The sequence below is a fragment of the Penicillium robsamsonii genome, assembly GCF_028829455.1.
Source record: "Penicillium robsamsonii strain IBT 29466 chromosome Unknown utg000001l_segment0_segment0, whole genome shotgun sequence".
Lineage (NCBI taxonomy): Eukaryota > Fungi > Ascomycota > Eurotiomycetes > Eurotiales > Aspergillaceae > Penicillium > Penicillium robsamsonii.
In genome coordinates, this window is record NW_026643219.1 from 5,097,004 (window position 1) to 5,115,624 (window position 18,621).

General features: G+C 49.4%; 8 protein-coding genes across 8 annotated transcripts; 5 read left to right on the forward strand and 3 right to left on the reverse strand.

Annotated features, from left to right (window-relative positions):
- Positions 1–572: 572 nt before the first annotated feature.
- N7447_002002 (uncharacterized protein) lies at positions 573–1,596 on the forward strand (the record flags this gene model as incomplete). Its single annotated transcript, XM_057226278.1, has 3 exons — positions 573–761; positions 832–1,078; positions 1,145–1,596. 3 exons carry the CDS (start codon positions 573–575, stop codon positions 1,594–1,596), a joined length of 888 nt encoding a protein of 295 aa, XP_057090294.1.
- Positions 1,597–2,062: 466 nt separating this feature from the next.
- On the forward strand, positions 2,063–2,764 carry N7447_002003 (aminoacyl-tRNA hydrolase PTH2; the record flags this gene model as incomplete). The annotated part of the gene is made up of 2 exons (XM_057226279.1): positions 2,063–2,387; positions 2,460–2,764. The coding sequence occupies 2 exons, from the start codon at positions 2,063–2,065 to the stop codon at positions 2,762–2,764; spliced, it is 630 nt and encodes a 209-aa protein (XP_057090295.1).
- Positions 2,765–3,517: 753 nt separating this feature from the next.
- N7447_002004 (U4/U6-U5 snRNP complex subunit SNU66) lies at positions 3,518–5,527 on the forward strand (the record flags this gene model as incomplete). Its single annotated transcript, XM_057226280.1, has 1 exon — positions 3,518–5,527. One exon carries the CDS (start codon positions 3,518–3,520, stop codon positions 5,525–5,527), a length of 2,010 nt encoding a protein of 669 aa, XP_057090296.1.
- A 691-nt stretch (positions 5,528–6,218) lies between these two features.
- On the forward strand, positions 6,219–7,775 carry N7447_002005 (uncharacterized protein; the record flags this gene model as incomplete). The annotated part of the gene is made up of 5 exons (XM_057226281.1): positions 6,219–6,338; positions 6,413–6,491; positions 6,572–7,500; positions 7,560–7,619; positions 7,674–7,775. The coding sequence occupies 5 exons, from the start codon at positions 6,219–6,221 to the stop codon at positions 7,773–7,775; spliced, it is 1,290 nt and encodes a 429-aa protein (XP_057090297.1).
- A 235-nt stretch (positions 7,776–8,010) lies between these two features.
- On the reverse strand, positions 8,011–9,628 carry N7447_002006 (Transferase; the record flags this gene model as incomplete). Its single annotated transcript, XM_057226282.1, has 2 exons — positions 8,011–9,348; positions 9,416–9,628. The coding sequence occupies 2 exons, from the start codon at positions 9,626–9,628 to the stop codon at positions 8,011–8,013; spliced, it is 1,551 nt and encodes a 516-aa protein (XP_057090298.1).
- A 1,167-nt stretch (positions 9,629–10,795) lies between these two features.
- N7447_002007 (HAD-superfamily hydrolase subfamily IA variant 3) lies at positions 10,796–12,434 on the reverse strand (the record flags this gene model as incomplete). The annotated part of the gene is made up of 4 exons (XM_057226283.1): positions 10,796–11,305; positions 11,367–11,512; positions 11,571–11,620; positions 11,680–12,434. 4 exons carry the CDS (start codon positions 12,432–12,434, stop codon positions 10,796–10,798), a joined length of 1,461 nt encoding a protein of 486 aa, XP_057090299.1.
- Positions 12,435–13,516: 1,082 nt separating this feature from the next.
- N7447_002008 (cytochrome P450) lies at positions 13,517–15,158 on the forward strand (the record flags this gene model as incomplete). Its single annotated transcript, XM_057226284.1, has 4 exons — positions 13,517–13,543; positions 13,602–14,720; positions 14,770–14,942; positions 15,008–15,158. The coding sequence occupies 4 exons, from the start codon at positions 13,517–13,519 to the stop codon at positions 15,156–15,158; spliced, it is 1,470 nt and encodes a 489-aa protein (XP_057090300.1).
- Positions 15,159–15,721: 563 nt separating this feature from the next.
- On the reverse strand, positions 15,722–18,356 carry N7447_002009 (RMD1 family protein; the record flags this gene model as incomplete). Its single annotated transcript, XM_057226285.1, has 5 exons — positions 15,722–15,999; positions 16,053–16,238; positions 16,326–18,030; positions 18,070–18,170; positions 18,317–18,356. 5 exons carry the CDS (start codon positions 18,354–18,356, stop codon positions 15,722–15,724), a joined length of 2,310 nt encoding a protein of 769 aa, XP_057090301.1.
- Between the last annotated feature and the right edge of the window lie 265 nt (positions 18,357–18,621).

Below are 18,621 nucleotides of genomic sequence, written 5' to 3' on the forward strand. Positions count from 1 at the left end.
AAGATCGAAAACAATTCGTGTAATCTTGTTTACTGAGTTGACATGTTGAATTAGAAAGGATAGCGAGGGCACTGTTCGTCTTGCGCTTTCTGAAGCGGAAGAGTCGTTCTGGCAGCGTGAGGCGACCGGCTTGGAGAGCGTGCATTTGCACATAGGGTTCGTTATCAACAGACATGAATGCGAGCCTGAGTTTCAACTGCTAATGATAAGCAAAGACCTCGTCCGAAGTTATGTCCTTGTATTTGGCATGAATCTTATTATCTTTAGAGTGGGGGAATTAATGAGTTGGGGATCCCGGAGCAAGAGAGACGGGTATACCCCAATATTGGGGCAAGGAAGAACGAGTCAACCGCAAATGCCGATTCCTGTAGACAGAACTTGAGATGTATATACATAGGGTGTTCCCTCATGTTACATCAAGCTCGTTTTTCATATTGTCCTGTTCCCCGCTCAGATCACAGCACTTGATTGTTCATCCTTTTTACCTCTTACCTTCCGACTAACTTACGAGACTTTGAATTGAGATTTACCTACCTCCTTTCGTCCAATCTTGCATCCACGGGACTCTCAAGATGACGAAGACAAAGGGTATTGGGTTCATTGGTCTTGGAAACATGGGTTTCTGGATGGTAACCAACTTGGCCAGCAAGCTTCCAGTCAATTCCAAGATTTATGTGTTTGATATCGTGAACGATATCTGCACAAAATATCCGGAGAGGATCATCGGATACTCTGGTCCGAAGGAAGTTGCCGACAAATCTGTATGCATTATTAAACCGCTTCACTATTCTTGCATTTAGAGATGGAACTGACGCGATATAATACTACTAGGATATAATTATCACGATGCTACCCGAAGGAAGGCATGTCAAGGAAATTTACATGGGACCGGGTGGAATCTGCTCCAGCGACGTCGGAGAGAAACTTCTAATCGACTGCTCGACTATCGACACCGGAAGTTTCCTGGAGGTTAAGGACCACATTACCAAGACTTTTTCTCACACCTCATTCTACGATGCCCCGGTGAGTGGCGGTGTGATCGGAGCGAAGCGAGGAACAATTGCATTCTTTCTCGGCTGTGCGGAAGAAGACATCAATGATATCTAAGATGTCAGGCAATTGTTTAGCCTGATGGGTAACAAAGCCATCCATTGTGGCGGCCCCTCTCTCGGACTCGCAGCCAAACTTTCTAATAACTACCTCTCCCGTATGATCAGCATTGTGGCCTCGGAGGCCATGGACATGGAAATGAAGTCCGGATTAGACCCACGAGTCCTGGCTCGGGTTTATGCGGCCGGCACTGCCCAAAACACGATCTGTGATCGTTTCAACCCGGTGCCCGGAATTTGGCCCGATGCGCCATCCTCAAACGGTTACCAGAACGATTTCAAGGTCCAGCTTATGAAGAAAGATATTTCGTTGGCCTTGGATATGGCCCGTCGTGTGGGATCGACTAATGTGATGGGGAGTGTGGGATTGCAGACATACAAGGAGGCTAGTGATGATGAGCGATGCAAGGACTTGGACTCACGGATCGTGTTCCGATACTTGGGTGGGAATGAGAACTGGATGGCTGATTATAAGAACGAGAACTAAGGCTTCAATATACATGGCCCCGATTCAGAGGGCTACCCCAATTCCCGAGACAGGGAAGTTGGGGAACAGAGGAACTATAGATGGTGGAACGAATATTATACCTGAATCAAACTCAAACTTTCACTAAAGTGTATGACTGTGAAAGTCTAGAGGCGAAATCGTGCGGTCATGTCATTCAGCATATCTCGATCATTGGTACCTCGTAGTGTGAGTAGGAATAAGAAGACACAGCCAGAACTAGCTCAACCGAGCACACGAGCGGCAATTTTCAAATATATAAAATCCCAGAGATATCGAGTCCTTCATAATGTCCTTTATCTGAAATCTGTTGAACTAAAGAAAAAAAAAAGGTGAGCCCAAGGTGAGCGCAGTGGAACAAACGTGAAGATATGCAGGGCGGTCGAGCTTCCCTCACATTTTTATTTTGCGCCACGCCGAGATCTCCAACCACCACACAACCAACAAAATGGCCGCGCCAGTACCATTAGACCGGGTACCTCCCACAACGGCAGCCTACGTGATCGCAACGGCCATCATTGCAGGTGTGACCGGATACTTCATCGGCCAAGGCTCCTCACTCAACCTCTTCAAAGAGAAGGAAGAAGGGTGGCCGAACAGCTACGATGTGAAGGTCCACAGCCACTCCTCCGACGAAGAGGAATCAGACTCCGAAGAAGAAGAGACCGACGAGGAAGATGAAGGCAACGGTGAAGAACTGTCCAGTTTCAAGGACAACACCGAGGAGGTGAAGCTGGTGCTCGTCGTCCGCATGGACCTGGGCATGACCAAAGGTATGTGCTTCACGAACGTTTCAATCATTCTTCGCATTTGTGTTGCAAGCGCTTACAATCTCTCTTTTCTAGGCAAAATCGCCGCCCAATGCGGCCACGCTACCCTCGCTTGCTACAAATACTTCCTCGAGTACGCACCCAACTCGCCTATCCTCAAGAAATGGGAGCGCGGTGGCCAGGCCAAGATCGCATTGCAGGTCAAGTCCGAGGATGAGCTGCTGGTCATGCAGGCTCAGGCTATTAGCCTTGGGCTTTGCACGCGCGTTATCCAGGACGCTGGGCGCACTCAGATCGCAAGTGGGAGCAAGACCGTGCTTGGAGTCTTGGGCCCCAAGAGTGTGGTTGACGGCGTGACGGGACACTTGAAGCTGCTGTAAATTACGCATTGTACATGAGCTTTTGTATTTAGATAGGCGATGATCATGACGTCGACGAACAGCTTCCCAGCATTACTGAATCCATCGTTCAGCATGTGCATCAGCATGCAACACGCGATGGTGCATCCATGATAGGCGCTTAGGGAAAATACGTTTAGCACGTTCCCTAGACAACAGTCCCGCAAAACGAAGACTTTGTTTAATCGAGGATTCATTTACAAAATACAGGTTCTATATAAGAGATGTTGGCAAGTCATGGTTATTCCCTAACCTCAGCGGCCAACGGCCAATCGGCAAAGAGATATGAAATATGACGCCGTCCGAAACCAAGCTATCAAGCCGAGCTCACCAGTGGGAGCTCAAGACCCGCGTCACAAGGCACAGACAATTAATCTGAGATCTGTCGACCGGAAACCGTAAAGGCCATCCACGCAAAAAATGATGGCTCCAAGCTCGTCGAAATGCCCAGCTCTCAACCACCACACAGAAACCAGTCAGACTGGAATCCATGGGCAGGAAATCTGGACACAGATCCGGTTTTGGTGAAGAAGAAAAGAGGAAAGAAAAAGCGGGAAGGCTCTTATTTATGTCGCAAGTGGGGCCGCTAAGATTTTGTGACGCTAGGCCTAGATTGGGATAGTACGATGCGCTCAAATCATGTGACCCGATTACGGTTATCAGGAATCCAGAAGGCGTCGCGCCGGAGACCATTACTTTACCATCTCCTCCCCTCCTTCTCCATACACCGTCGAAATGGCGGACGCTTTATCCATCGAGCAAAATAACAAGATTCGAGTGGCTCTTGGTCTCAAGCCACTCCCAGTCCCCGGCGCTGGCCCAGAGTTTAGAGAAGACGACAGCGAGTCCGGCGAGGAAGAAGACCCAGCCAGTACTATCGAAACACGACAGGCGGAAAGCTACGACAACTGGAAGAAGGTCCAAGATGCCGCCGAAGCGAAGCGGAAACGAGACGAAAAGAATGCCGCCATCAAGCGAGCGCGTGATATCGCCCAAAGGAATCTTCAACTTCAAGGATCCACACTAGGCGAGGGGAATGACGAGGAACTCGATACCATGGCCTGGCTGGCACAATCCAAGAAACGCCAAAAGAAAATCGAGAAGGAACGCGCCCAGAGACTGGCCGAGGAGCTCGAGGAGCGGGAGCGCCTTGCAGCGGCCGAGTACACTGCAGCGGATCTGGCTGGTATCAAGGTTGGACATTCTGCGGGTGCTTTTGAGGGTGGTGAAGATCATATCTTGACGCTGAAGGACGCCGCGGTGGACGACGACGAAGAGGACGATGAGCTCCAAAACCTCGATCTAGTTGAGAAGGAGAGAACCGAAGAGAAGATGGAACTCAAGAAGAAAAAGCCCGTTTACGATCCTACAGCGGAGAACCAAGGTATTCTTTCACAATACGATGATGAGATCGATGGCAAAAAGCGGAAGAGATTTACTCTCGACGCCAAAGGCTCGACCGAAGAACGCGAAGCAAAGCGACAGGAAGTTTCGAATGAGTTACGGAAGAACATTATCAGTCTCGACTTTGAGCCGGAAGTGCCGTCTTCCGATTACATGGACATCAGCGAGGTCAAAATTAAGAAGCCTAAGAAGAAGAAGGCTAAAGCTACAAAAAAGAGGGCTTTTATGGACGACGACGAGATCGCTCCAGTCGTGGATTCGACCGATGCGCAGGGGTCTTCGGCCATGGATATTGATTCAAATGGTGGAGTCCCAGTCCCCGCTCGCCGCAAGCCCATCAATGAAGATGTTTCTTTCGTGGATGACGATGATCTACAAGCCTCTCTTGCGTTGCAACGACGCGCGGCCTTCAAGAAGCGCAAGAAGATCAGCCCCGAGGAACTTGCGAAACAGCTTCGAGAAGAGGAGACTCAGACCCCAATGGAGATTGAAAACTCAGATAATGAAGGCGAAGAGCCTGGCCTCATTATCGACGAAACATCAGAGTTTGTGTCAAATCTACACAAGCCCACACTCCTCGCGCAGGAAGAGAAACCCACTAGAACTGCGACCAAGGAGCCTGAAAGCCCCAGCGCCGAGCCTGAAGGAGAAGGCGTGGAAATAGATATGGACCGTTACGGCGATATCGAAGACGAAGAGGAGCTGGCCGCGCGCATCAAGCGTGATCAAGAATCTGCGGCCGAGCCACAACAACTCACCGGCACAGGTCTAGAAGAGGAATCAAGTCTGGACCAGGGTCTAGCTGCTACTCTATCAATGTTGAAGTCGCGTGGCCTGGTCAAAGACAACGACGGCAGCAGCAAAAACGCACTTATGCGCGATCGCCAGCGTTTCTTGGCCGAGAAGTCGAACCGCGAGTCCGAAACCGAGCGACGCGCCCGGCAGCAGCGTGAACGAGACCGTACCTCCGGCAAGCTTGAGCGCATGTCAGCCCGTGAGCGTGAGGAGCACGCACGCTGGGAGAACAAGCAGCGTGACCAGCAGGAAGCACGTCATATGGCCGAGGTGTTCAACCGCGAATACAAGCCCGACGTCCAGTTGCGGTATGTGGATGAGTTCGGTCGCAACATGAACCAAAAGGAAGCCTTCAAGCAACTCAGCCACCAGTTCCACGGCAAGGGCAGTGGAAAGATGAAGACCGAGAAGCGTCTGAAGAAGATTGAAGATGAAAAGAAACTCGAGTCTATGAGCACGCTGGACGCTAGCCAGAACACCGGCATGAACACTGTTATGGATACTGCTGCGCGGAAGAACCGCCAGGCTGGTGTTCGCATGGGCTGATCTTTTCTCTCTCGTTTCACTAGTCAAATACCAATTTTACGATATCCAAAGTCTATGTCAAAAGTCCGAACGTATATTTAGGCCATCAATGTTTCGTGTGCGGAGAAGGCGGCTATTCCAAAAGATATTTAACCGAATTAAGTGCCTCTTAGACTCGGGGAAATAGTCCATTTCTACCCCAACGGTGAGGGGAAACGGTGTGGAGTAAACAGCCTTGATCAGTTCACCGGAGGTTGAACTTGCCGAGAAAATATTTGGAGATGGGCTGATGGTGTGTTATACGTGTTATACGGTGTACGGAGTATACAAGGGATATACGAAATCTTTGGTCTCATACATTCCAGAGTCAATTCAATGCGTTCAAGCTATGAACTATACAAAGAATCAAGAATCGTACTTCAAGCCCTAAAAACAACAATCCCTGTAATTTAGCCGGAGGATGTAGCCAATCCCTTTCGCGCAACTCGCCGGGGTTGGTTGTACCTGGTACCTCAGCCGAGGTGGAGTAACATACCAACAGGCAGGTACCTGGTACCATTATCACATGAGTCAGGGCAAAAACATCGGGACTACGTCTCCGACCCTTTTATATTCTTCCTCTCCTCTCCCGGTTCTTCCCTTTCCTTTTCCACCCAAATCTAGGAGAGCTAGGTGTTGTCCTTTTAAATTTTTCTTCATCTCCTTTGCCATTATGCTTTCCACTCTCAGAGTCGCCAGCCGGTCGGCTGCCTCCCGCGAGGTCAACATGCGCACCGTCGTGATCGGAGCTAGACACGCCTCGGCCTGGGCCAATGTTCCCCAGGGTCCTCCTGTAAGCTTGTGTTGGGCGTGCAATCATCAGATTGGTGGTTTGAAAGACCAATTCTAACGTAGCTTGGTTAATAGGACGCCATTCTCGGCATCACCGAAGCCTTCAAGGCCGACTCTTTCAAGGAGAAGATCAACCTGGGCGTTGGTGCCTACCGTAAGGCTCGCCCCAAACAATCGCCTCGTTGCGCAATACATTGGATATTGGATTGCTGACGAGCCATTCTGCTTTTTCAGGTGACGACAAGGGCAAGCCTTACGTTCTGCCCTCCGTCCGCGCCGCTGAGGACAAGGTCGTCGCATCGCGCTTGGACAAGGAGTACGCTGGCATCACCGGTGTTCCCGCTTTCACCACCGCCGCTGCCGAGCTTGCCTACGGCGCCGACTCCTCCGCCATCAAGGACAACCGCCTCGTCATCACTCAGACCATCTCCGGTACCGGAGCCTTGCGCATTGGTGGTGCTTTCCTCAAGCAGTTCTACCCCGGCGCCAAGAAGATCTACCTCCCCAACCCCAGCTGGGCTAACCACAAGGCTGTTTTCTCCGACTCTGGTCTCGAGGTCGCCCAGTACAGCTACTACAACAAGGACACCATTGGCCTCGACTTCGAGGGTCTGATTGGCGACATCAAGGCCGCCCCCGAGGGCAGCATCATCCTGCTCCACGCTTGCGCTCACAACCCCACCGGTGTCGACCCTACTCAGGCTCAGTGGCGCCAGATTAGCGATGTCATGAAGCAGAAGGGCCACTTCGCCTTCTTCGACATGGCCTACCAGGGCTTTGCCAGCGGTAACGCCGACCAGGATGCCTTTGCTCCCCGCCACTTCGTCGAGCAGGGCCACAACATCGCTCTTTGCCAGAGTTTCGCCAAGAACATGGGTCTCTACGGTGAGCGTGTTGGTGCTTTCTCCCTCGTTTGCGAAAACGCCGAGGAGAAGAAGCGCGTCGATTCGCAGATCAAGATCCTCATTCGTCCTTTCTACTCTAACCCTCCCATCCACGGTGCTCGCATCGCCTCCACTATCATGAACGACCCTGCTCTTAACAAGCAGTGGCTCGGCGAGGTCGAGGGCATGGCTAGCCGCATCATCGAGATGCGCTCTCTTCTCCGCACCAACCTCGAGAAGCTTGGCAGCAAGCACGACTGGTCCCACATCACCAGCCAGGTAAGGAGCGAAAATTGGTTCCGATTCAGTATGATCCCAATGACTGACTTGATATCCAGATCGGCATGTTCGCCTACACTGGCCTGAAGCCCGAGCAGATGGACACCCTTGCTAAGGAGGTAAGATTTACATTCGCATATCTCTTCAGACCTGATTCCTAACAAATTCTCTAGCACTCCGTCTACGCTACCAAGGACGGCCGTATCTCCGTCGCTGGTATCACCTCCGCCAACGTTGAGAGACTCGCCGAGTCCATCTTCAAGGTTACCGGTTAAATTTAGAATTGCCTAGAAAGGAAATTTTGAAGGATATACGATAAAACGAATGTTGGAGAGCGAGGAAAAACCGGGCTTGGGTTTCTTGTGCTTTGAAATCCCGGCCCTATGTACTGATATCTACTGTCTCTGTTTCATATTTAGCATGTCCGTCTCGACGGGGATTTTGGATTCATCTTTGACCTATTTCTCCTCTTATCCCAGTATAAAAGTATTCATAAGCTCATGGTAACCCTCATCTATACCGCAAATCCAGCTCTCTCGTCCACTCCTCAATCTGCCCCCAAACTTCCTCCCTCGCAATAATATGCACCCACCAATTCCCAACGCTATCCTTCCCAGTAACAGTCACCATATTCCGTGGCCCATTCCCATCCAACGGTCCCGGTCCCGCTGTATTAACATAAGAGGGTCTACAAGGTATAAATTTCTCCCCAGCCTGACCTCCAACAACCGCGCCCCCAAAATCAACCCCAAAGAACCCAGCCCTCTGCCAATTGGTACAGGAAATACCAAGCTGTCGAGGATGACTAACAAGGGGCAAACACCCCATCTCGCGAAGCGTCTTCTTCCGCAACGCTGTACGTGCGAGAACCTGCTCCTTCGCCCGCTGCGTCTCTAGCGCATTGCGGATCCTCATTGCAACAGGACCCAACCGGCACTCGAAACCCATGCCGTGATACCAATCTCCAAACTCGCGTGCCGCGAAGTCTGAGCACGATGGCATTATCGCGTTCCCGATGTACACGCCCGGAGACGGGAGGCCAAGTGTAGAGCGAATGTCGAAAATATTCGAAATCTGGACTGGAGCGTGCTGGTTGGGATTTTGCGCTTTGACAAGGAGTTTTGAAATCAATGCTAGGAGGATATCGCTTTCGCTGACGAATGGGGGTTGACTGTTTTGGGCTTTGGCTTGCTCATCATTCTGGATGTTTGTGTTTATCTCGCCCTCTTCTTCTAGCTCCTGTATCTCCTGAAGCGTCCTCTTTCTCATCTTGTCCACATATTCCCCAGGGATCAAAAGGACTTTATCCTTCACCTTCGGAAACCAGTACTTCTCCCACCAGCCCACGAGAGCAAAACGCAGAAGCAAAATCTTTCCGAATACAATCCCTGCAATTGTTGGTTGCTCGGACACGGCTTCCGTATCTGTTTCTATGGGATCTTCATCGAACCCGAGGAACGGGGGAATGTCTTTTTCGCGGTTTGATAATACAGCTGTCCATGCATGCAGGAAGGAAGATAGACCCATTGTATCCATAAGAGTATGCTGGAATGTTAACGTGAGAAGCGTTGCATCGTTGAAGAGGACTGTATGGATGACCAGCTGTGGGATGTCTGTTTGTAGCCAATCTGCTATGCCGGTGGGTGCAGTTTTGTGACGTACGAGGGGGGAATATTTGGTCATCCCGTCTAGGACACAGACATGGGGGTCTAATTTCGTGGAAGAGGGCATTTGTGATGCCAAAGGATGGGCTTTGATACTGCCGTCATGTTCTTCCGTTGTGAATATGAAGCCTGGTCGGTCTTTGGTGAATTTTGGCGGAAGGTGATAGACCAGTTTGCCCGAGTCCTGGTCTATGGGTTTAGCTATTGGGGACTTTCGCCGTCTTTGGCTTTCTGGATATTTGGATACTTACGTCTAATCGTAGACGAGCTCCGAGTTTTCGCCAGTTGTCGATCTCGAGTAGACTGCTTAGAGAATCCTGAAGTCTCTCTGGGTTAAGTTCTTTGTCAAATCGGAGTGTGACATTTATGCATATTCCTCTCGTATGAGGGACATCATCCCAGAAATGAAATGGGATGATTGTGTCCGTGGAGGGTGAAGATGCAGTTTCGCTGGGTGAACTCATGGTGGGCCTTCGGGATTTGAATATGCGATCAAGTAGAACATGAAGCCAATGAGGTAATTCAAAGAGACTACTCTGGTGGAAAATATTGTCTTGTCGAATGCCAATGCTATCTCGACTGTATATTATCAAGTGCCATATAAATGCCTATCGACTTGAACGATAACCATGTGGAACGGGGAAGGATGTCGTCTATAATCAAGGTCTATAATCATGGATGAGCTGACTCTAGATAGTTCTGGATTATACCTTGCTGGATCGGAGAAAAGAGAGGGGATAGAAGAAGCCAGAGTAAGCCCTAGTCCAGGGTTGCATGATTAGCCAGTTAGCGCCTGGGCATTGGAATTCCGAACCGAGGCCTTGCCATTTTGGGTGTAGATGTAGTGGAGTTACTTAGCTTATGATATTAGAGACTTTATATGTAACATAACATTCAGATCTCCTTTCAGATGTAGGTATAACTTAGCTTACCGAGTAACGTCCTAGGGTATAGGCGCCTACTACCGGTGGTTGCTCTAATCTGATTTGATCTGACCCGTCTAGCCTGTAAAAGCTGTCGACATCTGTCCTCCTATTCTCAAGTGACCCGTCCAGGGAAGTGTGGGAAAGCCTTGAACTGGTACACATTTTACTGGGCATGGGTAGAGTCACGTAGGGTTATTCCATTAGATGTATCATTGACTCTTTTGCCACATGATTCTCCTTGCTCTTGTTGAAGACGGGGAAAGCAGCGATAAACAACCTCCCATTATTTTCAGACTCCGGTCGGTGCATCTAGTATTCGTTAACATATGATCATTCACATAGGGTATAATACTTGAGAGCCTTTCCGTCACGCTCGGCATTATAATGCCCGCACCTTCAGTCTGTCCGGAAGTGATTCCCTCTGGGCGGTTCATCTCCTAGTGTTCGAGGTCCAGACCCCCAGTTATCACGCGACGGTTGCTGTCTCGTTTGAAAGAAAGACGCTGGTCTTTGTTTGCGTCTGGGCTTCTGGTTGGTTTAGGAAATGAAAAGGAGAGTATTTCCTGAGAAAAATTGTAAAGTCGAATGGGAGAAAAAGGATGAGGGGAGGCTATAGAAGGAACGGGAGGCAGCTGCATTCCACGAAACATTAGCAGTACACGATCTATCCATTTAATCTCTAATCAACACATAGCTATGCTCCATCTAGTTCAGTGTGTACACAGCACTCTGGAGTGCCTTTACTGCGAATGCCGTCGTCACTCCTCTGTTTCCAAGCCTCCTACTGGATCCCGGGATGAGATACATCAACGACGGCTCCCAGCCTCCATCTTTGCACTGGGAAGCAGCCAAAGTCTCAAGATCGGGGCGATTCTTGATTCCAAGCGAATTGCATACACACAGTCGCATGGCCAAGCACAGTGCATCTCCCTCGGCACCTATCCGCTCAATAACCCGTGTCCGCAGAAGGTCCTCAAATCGAACCCTTAAGATCTGGTCATTAGACCGGGAGAGGAGTCGATTCATGTAATACAAGAACCACTCCGGGGTAGTGTAGTATCGAGTGCCATTCATATAGGCCCTATTGAGTAGAATGTCGTAGATCCAGTTCAGAGTTTCTGGCAGTTGATAGCCTCTTTTGTACATGCAGAAAAGTGTGAGAATGTTGACACAAATCACTGCGTCAACCCTGGGGCGCGAGGTATCCAGGTAGAACTATATACCAATGTCGTCAGCTATATAGCAAAGGGGCCAATATACTTGATGGCTCTCTAACCTTTAGCAGGCCATCCTCGTCAACGTTATTCAGCATTTCATCCAGCATGGAATGCACCGTCGATGTTTCGTATGGCATCGATGTCAAAGCCAAGGAGGTAGTATCAAGGTCGTCCGGGTATTTTTCTGTGGTGAATTTTGCTGCGCCTAAAGAACGACAGTTAACTTCAGGATTGTTCATTCACTCCAAAATAGTGCAACTCACCTGTAAAGAAGTTCCAGAATCTAGGCGGACAGCTCAATGACACCAGTGAGCTAACCAAGGAAAATCTCGTTAACTCCGTTGATACGTTTACCCTAGGAGCAGCACATACCTATCACCCGTGGTATCCAGTATCAAAAGTTGAGAGTAGTTTTCTTCTACCACCTCTCCTCGATCTGTGATGGAGAGGTGCTGGCCAGCGTTGGCCTGGAGGAACGCCTGGCCTCGCTCTACCGGATCACCAGTCATGTTCAGAAGACTCTGCATGAGATTCTCGCCATCGGTAAACGCAATTCCTTTGAGACCCAGAGCAGAAGCCGCAAGTACATTCTCCGTCCGGTCATCCACGAAAATGGTATTTTGTGGTACAGCACCACTGGCCACCAGCATGTGGCGGTAGAACCGCATACTTGGCTTGCGGGTGCCCACCGTGGCAGAGGGAAAGCAGTGGTCGAAAAGGGACCAGAAATCCTTTCCCCACAGCTGCCGAAGAGCCATGTAATCTGGGCTGGAAATGTTTGATGCGAGAATGAACACCACCTTGCCAGCCATAACCTTTTTGAAATTCAGGAGACTTGCCACTAGATTTTGATCGTATTCGGCAACTGCACGGCCTTTGCCTATGGCTATCGCAAGATCATTTGCTTGGAATCCATATTCATCCGCCAGTTGTTGGTAACACTCTTTCTCTGATAGCTTTCCACACTCATAGTCCATCCATGTCGATGTAGAGACAAGTCTTTTCACGGATACAGAAGATGCCTGAGTAGCCAGCTGGACTTGACTGAACTTTGGATGGAATAGTACACCTCCGAGGTCCAAAACCAGGTTGATGGGTCTATCAGGAACTGGTGCGGATCGAGTCATTTCAGAAATAGTAACGCTTGTGAGAAGAGAAATATATAAGACAACCTCGAGCAGATTGCTGGGTGTGCTATGATCTATATATACTATTTTGCCCCATCTTCACAACGAGATCAAGGGTGTCAACCTCATATCCAAAGGTTTATCCGAAGAATGTACAATAGAGCCAAGGTAAGCAAAGTTTGTACTCTATCGGCGTATAGAGCCAGCGCCTTGCTTCGATCTGACTAGTCTATGTGAAATACTACATGCATATACCTGTTTCTCCGGTCATCCCACCATGTGCACACCGCTCTTTCAACCTGTCTCTTACCACATACAGTACATGGAGTACGGTTATGGCAAGTTCTAGAAGCTATCGCGGGATTTGGAAAGAGAATTAACAAGCTATGCACAACCGGGAGCGCCCGCCCCCTTGTCCCGGATCTTTAGGACTGCAGTCACCTCGGCATCCATGATACAATAGATGTTAATAAAAATTTGATATCACAATGAAAGCCACCATAGAGACGTAAAAGTGTAAATCTTCTTTAGGCACCGTGCAGTGTATAACCTTAGGAGACACGGCCAAGTAAATAGGAAGAGATTATCTAACTATAGAGGGCTTCTAACTTCTTAACCCGTTTTATCTTTTTAGTCTTTCTAATATAGTGTAGCTGCTTATAGAGGAAACTTACATTGCCGTAGAAGTTACCTGGTTTAAATACTATTATCTATAAATAGATATAGATTCGTTGGGGCTTGCATCCTTGCATATTGACTGTACAAAGAAGCCCATGAGAGATAAAGTGAGAAATGAGAACTTTGCGAGAAGTCGAGGAAGGATATAGGTCATAGGTATACAGGCGAGGATAAGGAGGTAAAATAAGGGGTGACTAAATTATCTGAGTGCGATGGCTTCTAAAGCTGTATAAACACTCCAACATGTTCTATCAACCATTATGACGTGGGAATCAACCTTGGAACAATCTCGATAGTTATAGTGTGGCTGATGCAGCTACAGCCTAACTCTCAACCCTTTCCCTTTATTTCCAACTGCTACCGAGTATCACCTACCACCGTACGATTGAGATTTATACCTCAATATGCCGATGATCCAGCTAATCACCCTTGTGAGTATACCCTCTAACTCTCAGACTTGACAAACAGATGATATCCTTATGTTTACAGGGAATCCTAATATATGCTATCTGGACGGTAATTTACAATCGATACGTTCACCCGCTCAGCCAATATCCAGGACCCTTTCTGGTATCCATTTCGAGGCTTCCTCATGCTGGCGCCTACTTGACTGGCCAGCTCCACACCTACGTCAAAAGCCTTCATGAAAAGTATGGCGATGTTGTCCGGATCGCTCCCGATGAGCTGAGCTTCCGCACAGACCAAGCATGGAAGGATATCTACGGGTTTTCAACAAACTTCCCAAAGGATCCACGGTTTTTCAACGTTGCAAAAAACGGAATTTTCAATCTCGGGGTTTCTCCCACAGATGAGATTCACCGACGTCAGCGTCGAGTACTAGCCAGTGCATTTTCCGACACGGCCCTGAAATATCAAGAACATCTACTCCAAGGATACGTCGATACTCTGATAAGAAAACTGCACGAGGAAGCCAGTGCCGGATCTACAGTCGACCTGGTGGAATGGTACACCTACACGACGTTCGATTTCATGGCCGAATACGTGTATGGCGAATCATTTTCATGTCTGGAAGACGCCCGCTACCATCCTTTTGTCGCTATGCAATTCGCATCGGTCAAGGTGTGGACTGTTCTCAGCATGTCCAAGTATCTTCCTCTACTGTCATATCCGATCAAAACTATCGCGCTTTATCTCTATCGTGACTTGTTCCGTACTCGAGCGGCGAACGTCAGCTTTACTGCCTCTAAGATTGCTCAACGGATGGAACGGGCCCAGGATCCATCCACCCCGGACTATATCGCTCATGTGAATTCCAAACAAAATCTGAAGGCGAAACTGTCCGAGGACGAAATACGCGCTAATGCTGGCTTTCTCATGGTTGCGGGTAGTGAAACCACAGCAACTAGTTTGTCAGGATGTACTTTCCTGATATTAGATAGGCCGGAGGTCTACCAAAAACTGGTATCGGAGATTCGCTCTCGATTTCAATCCTCCTCGGAGATCACGTTTGCCTCGGTGGCTACTCTTCCTTATCTTGATGCCGTCCTGCAAGAATCCCTACGCATGTACCCACCAGCGCCACTTGGGATGCCGCGAGTCGTCCCCGAAGGCGGCGCTACGATTGTTGGCAAATTTGTGCCTGGAAAAGTCAGGATTCAACTCCGCCGTCGAGTCTTATTTCTCACCGCTGTTATAGATTGCTGTTTCCGTTCCACACTACGCTTCCTACCGATCACCAACCAAATTCACTCAGGCAGATCGGTTTTTGCCAGAGCGATGGCTAAAGGAAGAAGATGATAGCTACACCGGTGATGAGAGGGACCTCATACGGCCATTCTCGGATGGTCCTCGAGGCTGTCTTGGGCAGAGGTATGTAGAGGATTCAATCCCCCCTAAAGACAAATGCAAGCTTGGAAGTATTAACTAGCATATAGTTTAGCAAAAGCTGAGATGAAGCTGATTCTCGTAAATATTCTATGGCGATTTGACCTATACCTCTCCCCGGAGTGTTCCCAGTGGGCTGATCAGAAAGCTTTTGTCGTATGGTCCAAGAAGCCGCTACTCACAAAGCTTGTTATAAGATAGTCCGGTTGGGATGTTTACAGTAGGAGGACGATAAATATTCGGTCAAATCTATCGAAAATTGAAAATATGATTATAGGTCTGAAACTAGATGGAGTTTATAGCCCTTTTCACAATACAAGTTCTCCAGCAGTCAATATTTATCTTGATTCCTAGCTTTTTATAATGCGCAAAGATTGCAGGTGTAATAGTCGGATGACATGCCTTCACTCAATAATAATATTAAATTCAAATCCCGACATGCAGGCTTTGAGAAGGTATCTAGCGTCACATGGCCGACCCGGCGGGGCCGCTGCAAGGGGCCGCTGTGATGTATGAGTGGGCCGCTATCGGGGTCAACTGCATGCCTGCGCAGTTGAAGTGGCGAATTAAGCCTGGAAATGTGAAGTGTATTGTTGCTAATGTGGCAGGTAGAGGAACAATTTTTAAAGAGTCAACAATTATTAAGAATCTGCCAGTTTCGAGGTAATATGCAACGGAAGTTAAATTTGTCCAGTGTCCTTTTCCATAACACCAATTGCGCCATAATATTCTTTTTTTTTAAAAAAAAAACAAAGTCGAATGAATTAGTATCCCATCATTCCGCTAACGCCCATATCTGTGACACCACCTGCGGGGCCGACAGAGGGGCAGATGCAGCCTGGTGGCGCGTTTGCGGCAGAGTATGGGTACCACTCCGGTGAGGGAGAGGGAGTAACAGATCGGCCCATAGCACGGGCCAAGATACTGGCAGGTGTACCAGCAGAACCCTGGCTTGCATTCAGGAGGCCGAAGCGGAGGAAGGCTTCAGAGAGTGTAACGATGATTGAAATGATAATTAGGACAATAATGATCCAAGTTTGGTCTATAATGGGGTCAGTTGAGAGGCCAGGGAGGGAAGAGAAGGTTAAAACATACGGGAAGTCCGGTTGTCGGCAATCGAGTCGGACAAGATCTCCGCAAGATCAAGGAATACTCGACATCTCTCGTTGAGTACTTGAATACGTGGTTTGATCTCCAGATACTCGCGCACGGCGATGTAGAGCGGATAAAGGGTTGGCTCGCTCTCCCAGAAGAAGTTGGGGACATCGAGCATATTAGATGCTGGAGGAAAATATTAGTATGGAACAAAAAGTCTCTCCTCTGCAGCATAGCGTGCAAGATGACCCAGGAAGGGGATTGGAAACTTACAAAGGTTGACCTCAACACGACTCTTAAACAATCGACCTAAGATCCGGAAAACCTCTTCGCGCTTCATGCCCAGTTGGCCTGAAACAGCAAGACGTCTGGGGACGTCTTTAGCGTCCGCCATCTGTCGGGCCATGACTTCCTCGAAGAAGCACAGTTTGGTACTCTGAGAAATCCCATGGCTAATAGCGAGTTTGATCATGTGGTCACCACTGCGAAGAGTGATCATGTCGTTATAAACTCGTGGGCGCGAGATCTCGGTTGAATACTCGAAATGGAACTCTTCTGTCTCAAAGTCTTCCTCGTCAAGAGGCATCGTCGCCAGAGGAGTGGGGATGCCGGTTGCCGATGATGTCGCAAAGGCCAAATCTGCCAGCAGGTCTTTCTCCTGTCGCTCAGTAAAGTTCCAGAACACGACGACGCCGTAACTGAAGACAAACATCTCAGCAACATTGTACAGAGTCCGAGCTGGGGCTTGCGGTATTGAAGGCGGCGGTGTTGAGGGTGTAGTGGCTGGCAGGGAAGGTCGGTCTCGGATCAAAGCATGGCTGTCGTCCGTGCTGTGCCTTCGGCGACGGATTGCAGGTTCAGGGGAAGATTTCCGAGCTTCCTCACTGCTGTCTTGTTGCGGGATACGCTGCAACCCATCGACACTTTCGTCGGAGCTGGCAGCATGCTCATGGCCATTGGTGTGGCCACGAACTTCTTCGGTGATGCGATTCAAGAATTCCTCACGATTTTCCTCCCGAGAATCATGATCAAGACCCTCAGACTGTCGCGGCGAGGCGTCATAATGGTGCTCATCCTCCGGACGACTGTGTCCACCAACCGAATGCTCCTCCGTCTCAAGCATGTACTCATCATGATAATCACGAAGTTCATTCCGTTCAATTTCCTCATCCAGAAGCGACTTGCCACCAGGATATTTCAACACAGGGCTACTCCGCAGACGATACCCCTCATGGCCCGGCAACAGAGGGAGATGATACGCGGTGTACAGACAATCATCATAAAGCTTCGTCCGCCCACCATGCTGCTCCTTAACAAAAGCGGCAAGCGATCCCATCTTATACGCCTGAGCCGTACAGTACGCCGTAACACGCGCAAGCTTCTCCGTCCGCCGCGCTTTCGGCAACCGCTCCGCATAACTCTTTGCACGCTCGGGCGCAACACGGCGTTTCTTCATGACTTCTTCCTGAGCTAACAGGGGTGCAAGATCATTATCGACGTCGAAATCACCTCCACGTCGGTTTGACATGAGCAATTGGTGTCTGATCCTTTCCGGGTCGACATTTTTCTCCTTGGCCAGACGCGCGACAAGCTCCTCGTCCACGAGGTCCGCACCATCGGAGTCATCATCGTCTTCTTCTGTTTCACCCTCCTCTATCTCGCCGGTGTCAGGCAGAAGAACCAGCTTCTCACTGACTTTTGTCGTTCGAGGTGGAAGTCGCGGTTGCGCGGCAAGTCGGCCCATCGTGCTGCCGGATGCTGCCACTGCGCTTGAACTGCTACTGCCCGCACTGGTTATTAACCCCCCAGCTGCGGAGGCAAGACGGCGGGACCGTGAGATGGGTGGTGGGCCGCGCTGCTGCATTGAAGGGACGTCGGAGGCGTATTGAAGAACATTGTCGACGGTGATGAATCGAGTTGCGGGCGAACGGCGCCGGCGGAGTGCTTGAGGCTGTTGCTGGTCTCGGGAATCTGTAACCTGTATTGAAAATATGTGTTAGTGGATCTTGGTCCGTACGCTTGATTTGATAGTCAATCCCACCAAGACGGTTGGGCTGCGCTGGCTAGTCCCCCGTCCTCGGGCCGGGGGGTCATTGTCAAACGAGCTTAAAATAGGCACTTGAGTATGCCTTTGATGATTATTTGCTGGCACTTGAGCACATGGAAGAAATAACTGGCCGTGGGTGTAACAACTGCTATGTATGATCCTCCGAGTGAGCAAGTTCGAATGGCCTCGGGGCTAAACTGAACTAGGAATAGCTTACTGAGCGACCAAATGACGTCTGCAGCTTCAATCACGTGCATCTTGATTCACCAATCCCGTGATACTGCCACGTGCTACACCGCCAAATGAGATGGGGCCCACCATCCCTTATTAGGACTAGCAGATGGCAGATGGCGTTTTGGTTGATCTGGGGTAAAAGTGAAGATCGACCGGAAACTGGTCCCATTGCGTATTGACTACAGACTGAAATCAGATTGAGTTATTGATATTTCATTGTTTTGTTGAGTTCTCCTTTGTTTTGGAGGATTGTGGTTCTCAACTATTATTTGTGTATGTTGATTGGTA